The 10,232-nt window shown below is 37.6% G+C and overlaps 1 protein-coding gene across 1 annotated transcript; it reads left to right on the forward strand.

Annotated features, from left to right (window-relative positions):
* Positions 1-2,573: 2,573 nt before the first annotated feature.
* Positions 2,574-9,867, forward strand: paqr5b (progestin and adipoQ receptor family member Vb). Its single transcript, XM_077714105.1, has 7 exons — positions 2,574-2,724; positions 3,414-3,541; positions 4,151-4,356; positions 5,251-5,377; positions 6,930-7,026; positions 7,510-7,654; positions 8,302-9,867. The coding sequence occupies exons 1-7, from the start codon at positions 2,671-2,673 to the stop codon at positions 8,541-8,543; spliced, it is 999 nt and encodes a 332-aa protein (XP_077570231.1). The 5' UTR covers positions 2,574-2,670; the 3' UTR covers positions 8,544-9,867.
* Positions 9,868-10,232: the final 365 nt, after the last annotated feature.

Below are 10,232 nucleotides of genomic sequence, written 5' to 3' on the forward strand. Positions count from 1 at the left end.
CCCCCTAGTGAGGAGAAAGCGGTTCAGAAAATTCAGATTAGATGTTTAAATACATTATGAAATAATACATTAAATCAGAGGTAGTGTTAGAGTTAGGGTTAGGTGCAGGGGGGTCCAAATCTGGTCCACCAGAGTCCCTATGCAGTCTGTTTTCCATATTTCCCTCCTCTATCACACCTGGAACAAATGATCAACTCCTCAGCAAGCTGCCCAGAAGCTTCATACCAATCCTGATTATTTGATTCAGGTTTGTTTAGTGGAGGGTGACATGAAAACCAGACTGGATAGGGGCTCTCAAGGACCGGACTTGGCCAACCCTGCATTAAATGATTGGGGTTCCCTTCCTATCCGGGTATAGCTAAACCAGAGGTGTTTTTAAAAAGTGTGGTTTTTGGATTGACCACACCATTCCTTCATTGCTTGTCCTTGTCAGGGGAGAGGGGTGCTGGAGCCTATCCCAGTTGATTTTGGGCGAAAGGCAGAGTAAACCCTAGACTGGTTCCCAGCCAGTTGAAGGCCACGCATAGGGACAAACAATTTATAATCATAATCATACACTCTTTTCACCAAGGGCAGGCAAAAGAACCAATGCGCCAAAGGCAGTGAATTTTAGACTTATTTATGTCCCTTTTGCGTTTCTTTTGACAACACTGACACTGTGTGGCACAAAAGAGGTAAATGTAAAAAAAAACACAAAACTAATGAATAAAAAAAAGTCTGCCTCAAAGCAAAGTGGTGGTGTTGAATTTATTAGTCACACATTGGCTGAAAATTACATATTAAAACAGTTGGAAAAAAACATAACAATGCGTAGTTGATGTAGTGAAAGAAGTGAATGGTGTTGCTACCATGGAAACCCTAGCGATCAGCCATTTCCATCCATTGTCTACCCTGACCTTCTAAATATTTGTTTGACCGTGGTTAAGTTATTCCATGTCAGAAATCTCCCTATTTCGACCAAAAAGAAGAAAACAAAAACAGTGATGAAAGATGTCGGAGCAAACATGCCAAAAATCTTGTATACCTCGTCAAGGCAAGAATTTCAATACAGCTTTTTCATGACCATCAATAATGAATATCACTTTATAACCATGACATGTATTTATCTATTGTCTCATTTCTGCTTTTGCTGTTGTTACAGTATTTTTTTGTTTACTTTTTACTTTAATGTGCTTTTCTTTAACCACTTAATGAGTTACTCTCCTGTTGGAGTGCAGGTAATGCATCTCTTGGTAATTTTTAAATTACGCCCAACACACACTGTTGTGTTGCTCTGGTGTTGTTTCCCCTGAGAGAATGAAGAGAATGACATCTTATTGTCCTGACCAATAGCACTCAAATAAGTTCCCTAGAATTGTGATGTGTTTATTATTGGTGTCAGACCATAACCTCGTATAACCAGTTTGCACACTGTGTACGTATGCTAATATATGCAGTATCACATTTTGTCACGTGGCACGATTATCGTCAACATTTAGGGCAGGGGTAGCGACCCAGTTAAACACGAAGTTAAAAAAAAAAAAAACTTTGAGAGCCAGACATATACACATAAAAACACACACAAGTAAGACCATGTTATTTACCATAAGACTTTCTTTCCCTTACAAAACACATAATGATATATAATGTAGTATTATTTGCTTTTAATAGGCCCTGGTGAATTTGAGTGTGTTTTAAGAGAGAATAAATACAATAAAAACATGTAATGAGACAAAGAGCCAGGGTATAGACAGACATAAGATAAGAAGCAAAGAACTGCATTCATTTTGGCCGGGAGTTGCATGCGGCTCGAGAGCCACATGTTCGCCACTCCTGATTTAGGTTAAATCATTAGCCATATTTGGTACAGTGGTCACTAATGTGGGCATGTGTCAAATTATTATCATTAACTTAACTCATTCACTTTCAATTCAGATCAATCCATGTTGTATTAGTTGATTAAAGAGGGAAGTTGATATCAAAAACATCTATTGAAAGAACTAAACATCCACCTGGGAGGTGCTGAAAGTGATTATTCATTCACTTAAACTGAATTTAACGTCCATTGCCATCTATGGCAGAGAAAATAATCAAGCTATCGGATGTCACAGAACAAGTATTATACTAATTCCCAGAGAAAAATATACACGGGCTCCAATTTAAATTGAAGTATTTCTTCTCAATTGGGCAGCGCTAATTGAAAAAAGTTAAACACCAGAAAAATCTCATTGTATTGTTTAACATATTACTCCAGAAAAACACCAGAAGCACACAGTTTTAACAAATTAGCATTATCTGCTGTCCATTCCTCCTTGCCTCATCTGAGGAGAAATTTATTAACATGGCCACACATGACCAATTCAACTTCCCAATATAAGGTCATGTATTGCTCATTTGGAGCATCTTTCAGCAGAATCAGACCTTTTTTTTGCCAGAATTTAACACCTCTTGGCAAAGTGCCATAAACATGGGCACATTTCTTCCATGTGGTCTTGTAAAGGTAAAAAAAAGAAAGGGGAGGGGGGAAGCAGGAGGGAGTGGCTCAGGTATTCTCACTGGGTGTGAAAGTAGGAATCCAATGGGGAGGCATGGCAACACAATGCTTATAAAGACACGAGACACACCCGGCTTGGCGCCTTTAAGTCAGCTCACTCTCAAAGAGTAGATAGCAAGCAGCACTTTGCAGAAAGCATGTTCAGCCTTATCAAATTACCAAGAGTCGTCACCATCAATCAAGTGCCCAAAGTAAGTTTGTTCTATCTTTAATGCAACATAAAGTTAAATTTGTGTAAAATCTGTCATTGGGATATTTTTTATTTTATCTTCAAGCATGGTTTGGTACATTATAATGAGACCCAAAACAAAGAAAAACAACTGAATAGAAATTCAAGTTCAAATTCGTAACGGTGGTGTCGAAGCAGTATTTTTTTAAAGTATTGTTAAGGGGTTAGGGTTAGGGGTTAGGGTTAAAGTTTATAACATATGATGGATTTTCTTGTGAAATAATTCTGCATAACTACTTACAATTATATTAAACACATGCCTGTTGCATTCTTTTAGAAACAAAAAAACAAAATATTGCAATACAATGGAGAATTGCATCTAAAGGAAAGCAGAGATTATATGTATGTATAAAAATTGTACCGATCAGTCATTTTTCTTCTTCTTGTAGGCGACCATCATTGAGAAAGAATGTTTTGTAAAACAATCACAATTATTTTCTGATACAGAATAACACATTGGCTACATAATAGATAAATGTTGTAGTTCTCCTAAATAGCATTCAGGTAAAAACATTAAAAAAAAACATTTGAAGTTATCCAGGGTCAAGTTGTTTCTGTAAGAATAATGTGTGAGTTCCAAAGAAATTTAACCCAAATTATTCATTAATGTCTATACACAAGACCATTTGTGCTATCTGTTTCTTTCTTAAGGAGTTCCATGAGGACAGCATAATCTCAGGGTACCGTTACCCCCGTAGTTCTGCCATGGACTGTATTTTAAGTCTCTTTCAGCTGACCAACGAGACCCTTAACATTTGGACCCACTTCTTGCCCACCTGGTATGTACCTGCAAAATAATGGGCCGGGCTACTGATTGCTTGTTTGACATGCGTGTGAATAAATAATATTTCAAAAAACTTGATAGCAATTGGCTCAATTGTGTTTTTATTTCAATGTCGAAAAGTATTTAAATAGTATTTTAAATAATAATTGTTATTAATTAACAGTTTTCGGCTTTTTTGCATATTTGTTTTCAAAGAATTTTAATTTCGGTCCATCCTGAATTCAGGATTTTTTTTTCTGAACTGCTTATCCTCACATGGATTGAAGGGGGTGCTGGAACCTATCCCAGCTGACGATGAGCACCCTGAATTGGCATCTCTAATAACGACTAATTTCTTTGAGGGTAAACATATCCCAATGTATGAGATGAAGGTGGTTTAACTCATACTATTTCCCAATAAGTTATGGTGAATTTAAAAATCAAAGTTGGCCATTCACAGGAGTGAATTTTCCCACCAGATGAGAATTTTTGTCACATTCGTTTTCTTTGAATTAATAATGTACTTGTTTCACCCCCTTTTAAATCCATTTATGACATAGATTATCTTTTATCCACTTTGAAAAATACTTGAATGACTGCATCTACTAGTTTGTCCTCCTTACAGGTACTTCCTATGGAAACTCTTGAGTGTAGTGCTGATACAAACTGTGTGGCAGCATTACTTCATCTGGCCTTTGGTGGTCTTAATCGTTTCCAGTTGCATCTATCCACTGGCATCAACCTGTGCGCACACCTTCAACAGTATGTCACCACGGGCACGACACATGTGCTTTTATATTGACTACGGAGCTCTGAGTTTCTATAGCATGGGTGAGTGCATTGTTTATACTCCACTGATACGCCTACTGTAAAGACATTTTAACCACCTTACGTTACAAAAATTTGGTGACTAAAGAGACAGCTCACTAAGATAAAGCATTTTTGTACTACTGAAACTAAAATATTTTATAACTATACTGAACATGTCAAAGTTATACTTATGAAGTCTCCCTCAAAATGCGGATTACCATGTTTTTTTTGCTCTATAAGCAGTTTTTGGTAAGCCCTTCTCAGTTGTTTTTATAAATTTCAGGTGATCGTAGGGATTTGCTGTGGAGACCCCTGATGGGATAAGTCAAACCAATGTTGAGATTAGAGCACCATCTTGCCGTTCAGTGTGACAATAACATGGAAAATGAATATGTGCACCCCCAGCAACACTTGTTAAAAAAAAAAAACCCTGTGACTTATGATCCGGAAAATACGCTAAATGTTTGTAAATGCAGAAGGTTCAATATCAGGTCTGGACCTTCCTTTGGGGAGTTTGTATATTTTCTGGGGCTTGTGTGAGTTTTCTACGGGTACACTGATTTCCTCCTATATCCATAAAACATGCAAGGTAGGCTGGTTGAACACTAAATTGCCCCCAGATGTGAGTGTGGGTGTGAATGGTTGTCTATCTCCTTGTGCCCTGCGATTGGCTGACCACCTATTTAGGGTGCACCGTGCCTGGTGTCTTTATTTAGCCGGGATAGGCTCCAGCACACCCTGCGAGCCTTGTGAGGATAAACGGTACGGAAAAGGATTGAATGAATTATTATTATTTGTGGTACTTGGCGTCGTTTAAAGAAATCCCCAACTCCATTTTGTAATTTAAAGACAATATTCAAACTGTCAATTCATGTTTATAAAAGAGGTTTATAACATAGTTGTGTTGTATTTCAGGTTCTGCAATTGCATATTCAGCGTACGTGTTTCCAGATAAGTGGGTAAACAACATCTTGCATCGGAGTTTCATCCCCATTTCTCTGCTTAACTCGATTATATGTACCAGCCTGGCCTGCTACTCAAGGTATGCTAAGAAATGCTCGGTCGACATTTTACATTAACATTGACATTTGAGGTTACCATGTTGGCTTCACAGTTCTAAATTTCAAGGGTTCAATCCCAGGTTTGGATCTTCCCGTGTGTTTGCATGTTCTTCTTGGGCTTGCGTGAATTTTCTATGGTTTCCTCCCACATCCCAAAAACCCTGTTAGTAGATTAGATTAGATAATTTATTAATTCCATATTTGGAAAATTTCACTGTCACAGGAGCAAGAGGGTGAGAATACAGACACAGCAAAGGGATCTTTTAACACTCTAATTTGTCCCTAGGTATGCGTGAATGGTTGTCTGTCTTGTCTGTTGTACCCTGCCGTTTGCCAGCCACCAATTCACGGTGTCCCGCGCCTGGTTCCCATATTTGGGTGGAATAGGATCCAGCAACCCATTTGAGAATAAGCGGGATGGGAAATGGATGAATGGACCTACACAGCTTCCTCAAACTTTTAAATACCACTATTTATCAATATTCATCCTTTTTCTGGACACAAAAGCTATTGTAAAGAAAATGACAGCCATAGATAGTACACTTTAAACTAGTTTAATGTGAAATATATCAAAATAGAAAAAAGATTATACAAAGATTCAACATGTGAAATGGAATCTTATGAATCATAGGGAAATTGGCTACATTTGAACTAAGCTCTGCTGATAATCATATAATGTTTTTAGGCACAGGCTAGATTTCTGCTGGTGCTGGTACGATTGTGAGTGCGATTGCTTGTCTGGCTCTCTGTGTGGCTGACTGGTGTTGTCTGCATTTCACCCAAAGTCAGTTGGGATATTCTCCATCAACCCTTATAAGGATGGACAGTATGGAAGGTGAATGAATGAATGAACAGTTTCAAGAACTTTCAAAGTATACATACATCATTCTTGTATTTTAGTAGGTCTATTGTCATCACAAAAGGTACACCTATGCTTCATACAGTTTGAGTTTTTTTTTGGAAAACTAGTATACTTTTTGTCACATCGCAATAAAGAAAGAGTGAAAGGTTTAACTGTTTACAAGGTAAACATTTCACTCTTTCTTTATTGCGATGTGACAAAAAGTATACAAGTTTTCCAAAAAAATAATTCTCAAACTGTATGATTTTTATATTTTTCTTACCCTGCTGGGATTTTGAATGCCTGTTGACTTGCCATCTAAACCTTTTAAGAAACCAACCCCAAACAGTGATTAAGTGCCTTTTGTTATTTTAGTTGGAAGTTGTTGGAGCATTAGACCGAGGCAAAACTTGTTTTACAGAAACCTCTTAACTTTACATCAATAAAAATTTTTTTTTGTATCCCACGCATGTGAAAGAAAAGAACATATAAGGGTGTAACAATTTAAAATGTAACCCCTCATCTCTATTGAGTACCATTTTAGGGATTCAGCCAGTGAAAGTGTTTATAAACGTTCTTAAAATAGATATTAGTTTTCCTTTTCTTATTGTTTTCATGTTTTTCAATCAATTTTGTAATAAACGGAAATACCAGTCAAGAAGAAAAAAATATATATATATTTTAAATTTCAGATTCCCTGAATGCCAGAGACCAAGATTCACAAAAGCATTACGCATTGCTGCTTTTGCCTACCCCTACCTGTTCGACAGCATTCCTCTTCTCTACAGGGTAGGGCCACACTGTGTTGCCCATGTATAAGACCAAAATTGAATTACTTCAGTCCAGGAGGTTAATCAAGTATGAGGAATGGCATGCTGATTTTTTTGGCCCTGATTGTTGCAGAAATAGATAATCAGGCAGGGTCTCAGTCATTTTGTAGACATATGTAATTGATAAGAAGTGTCACAGGTGACAGAAATGGAGTATCATAAAATATTAGAGATAATTTTTTCACCGAGTGGAAGGTCATACTTGGGATGAGAAAGTACAAGATAACCCTGTGAGCAAAATAATGTAAAATTGGCTAGAGTACAGTTTAAATCAGTGTTGAGGAATAAGACTTTACTGACCATGAATGGAAATATAATGTCTGGATATATAATTAAATATTTACAACATTATAAATATTTTAAAGACAACAGCTGCAATGATACAGTTTTAAGTTGGATATTTTAACTTTACCGGCCTTTTCTTCATGCTCTTTTTTCACAGGTGTTTCTTTGTGAAGGGGATGGCTGCACAGACAATGATGCCAATGTCTTCCACAAAATCCACATTTTATTGGCTACCCTAACCGGCTTCTTGTTTGCGACACACTTACCTGAGCGCCTGGCACCTGGCAGCTTCGACTATATCGGTAGGACATATCTGAGCCTGACATTTTTTTCATTCTTGAGTCAGATTAACTCGGTAATTGCTTCATACACTTTTTCGATACCGGACGTTTGGTCGACGGACGTTTGGTCGACGGACGTTTGGTCGACGGACGTTTGGTCGACGGACGTTTGGTCGACGGACAGTTCTCTCTCTCTCTCTCTCTCTCTCTCTCTCTCTCTCTCTCTCTCTCTCTCTCTCTCTCTCTCTCTCTCTCTCTCTCTCTCTCTCTCATGATTATAATTTTGAGATCCATTCTATAAAGCTGGATTATAAGGTGCCCTGTCTATTTTGGAGAAAATGTAAGACTTTTATGTGTGCCTTATAGTCGTGAAAATATGGTACCCTTGCCGTTTGATATACCTGGGTATATTAAACGGCAACTCCGCTTTTTTGGTAAGATTTTGTATGGTGTTCATGGGGGCATAATTATAGATACTTAAGTTCAATATAATTCCTAGTCAGACTTTATTCAGCAGTAAGTAGTTTTAACCTGATCAGTTAGTTGTTTTAGAGGAGGACAATATAGAAAACAGACAGGATAGGGGTTGGCAAGGACTGATGTTTGGCAGCCCTGCTCTAAATCGTCTGGAAAGATGAAAATGACCTATGTCACGCCCCCCTCTACAGGTCACAGTCATCAACTTTTCCATGTGTTTGGAGTCCTTGGCACCCACTTCCAGATAATGGCTATTGAGTGTGACATGAAATCACGACGTCCCTGGCTTCTTGACCACTCTCTCCCCATCACCTTTGACAACTCACTGGGTGTTACTCTGCTTTCTCTGCTGGTCAACCTGACCATCGTTCTCCTCTTTTGTCTACCGCTTGTTTCAACACCCGTCGATCAGCAAAAGAAACATAATAGTTAATTTGGCATAGTAAACTCGGGGCAGATAACTCTAGGCTGGTCTTCCGTTTCAGACAAACAGATGTCTAATATTTATGTTACATGTTTTTTTAACTGAATTTTAATACATAAGTCAATCAAGAGCTTTCACCTGCACTGAACATGTGGTGATTGATGAATGGTCTTTTAATTACTGTGATTTACTCTGTTGGATGTGATACAAATTGATGATATGCAGAAGTGGTGGATCAAATGGGAGAGTCGTTGTGCCAAGGCCAGGCCAGGGGGGTTCACACATTAAATTATTGAAACCTTGCTTTGTCCCCACCAATGCACACTGACCTCCACCCACACGTTTTTGTTCATTTAAAAGTAAAATTGCACTACAATATAAGCATAATACTCATTCTAATGTCATATAGACATTTTCTGACCAGCACTCGGCTATAAAGATTACTTTTTATTATTTTTAAGCAAAATATAAAATAACCTCTCCTTACCACACTATGAGAAATTCAGGTAACTCTATTGCTCGCATGTTCAAATAAAATACAACTGAAAATCACACATACTTTAATGAAATTGAAACGTCTTACACAATATTTCAACTTTTTGCCAATATGCAACTTATTACATAGCCAATTCAAAGTGCTGTTAATGAGACTGAAACATCTTTACATGCAACTTCAACTTCTTTCATCATTCTACTTATACTAATATCTAAAAAAAATAAAGCAAGCAAAGTCTGATGCACTAGAACTTGTAATTTTCACCTTTGCATAGGAAAAATAATATATATCAATATTCATTTTTGTAATGGGCAGTTCAAACTGTATCCCAATTTGAAAATTCAGTAAACCATAAAGCATGGACGAGAGCAAAACAAATGATAATAATGTTTGCTCACCACAAAGTGAAATATGCAAAGGGTCTGACAATGTGAAACGTGCATTTTTCTGCAATCTTATAGCATGATATCCATAGGCTTTCTATTGTTTTATTGCTGTTTGACCGTACTGTAATTCTGTCTACATGCACTAGCTAGGGCAGATCAAGTATGTTAGAAATGACCATTCATTCTGGTTTTGATATCACTACCAGAATTGTTTTTATTTTTAAAGTTGGCGTTCCCTGAGGCATTGTTTTGGGTGGAATAACTATGAAATGGAACCACATGATGGGGTAGAGCAGGGGTCGGGAACCTTTTTGACGAAGAGAGCCATAAACAATTCATATTTTCAAACATTATTCCTTGAGAGCCATTGTCACAATTTAAAAGTAAAAATACATGAAAATGTGAGCATTTATTATTCATTTTACCACTTTGAAAGTTAAAAAAAGGCTGAATTCTTTTGAGAACATTATTTCACTGTTGCTAAACAATGAGAGTATGCATGCAGAAGAGTCTAATGAAGAAAAAATATGATTTCAAAAGGCGCTATAGATAGTTTCGGCGCCACAGTGCCGGCGTGACGCTCCCCTTGCTGCGTCCGTGACTTAGGTCTCTCATCAGTGGTTTCCATATTTTACCGCACAGGTTCGCGGAGAGCCATATACATCCATCAAAAGAGCCACATATGGCTCCCGAGCCATAGGTTCCCTCGGCTGACTTCAGTGTGGGCAGGTGTGGGCATGATTGTGAATCGTTTAAAAAAAAAAGCAGCTAGATTTCAGTGCCAAATTCATTTTCTACATGTAAATTTGCATCAAT

This window comes from Stigmatopora nigra, chromosome 3 (assembly GCF_051989575.1).
Source record: "Stigmatopora nigra isolate UIUO_SnigA chromosome 3, RoL_Snig_1.1, whole genome shotgun sequence".
In the NCBI taxonomy this organism is placed as follows: domain Eukaryota; kingdom Metazoa; phylum Chordata; class Actinopteri; order Syngnathiformes; family Syngnathidae; genus Stigmatopora; species Stigmatopora nigra.

Excerpts from the sequence above, each read along its gene's own strand:
- paqr5b (XM_077714105.1), top strand. The coding sequence starts at position 2,671 with ATGTTCAGCCTTATCAAATTACCAAGAGTCGTCACCATCAATCAAGTG. Across the intron at positions 7,027-7,509 it reads GCATTCCTCTTCTCTACAGG|GTGTTTCTTTGTGAAGGGGA; the intron begins GTAGGGCCACAC and ends CTTTTTTCACAG. Across the intron at positions 7,655-8,301 it reads TGGCAGCTTCGACTATATCG|GTCACAGTCATCAACTTTTC; the intron begins GTAGGACATATC and ends CCCCCTCTACAG.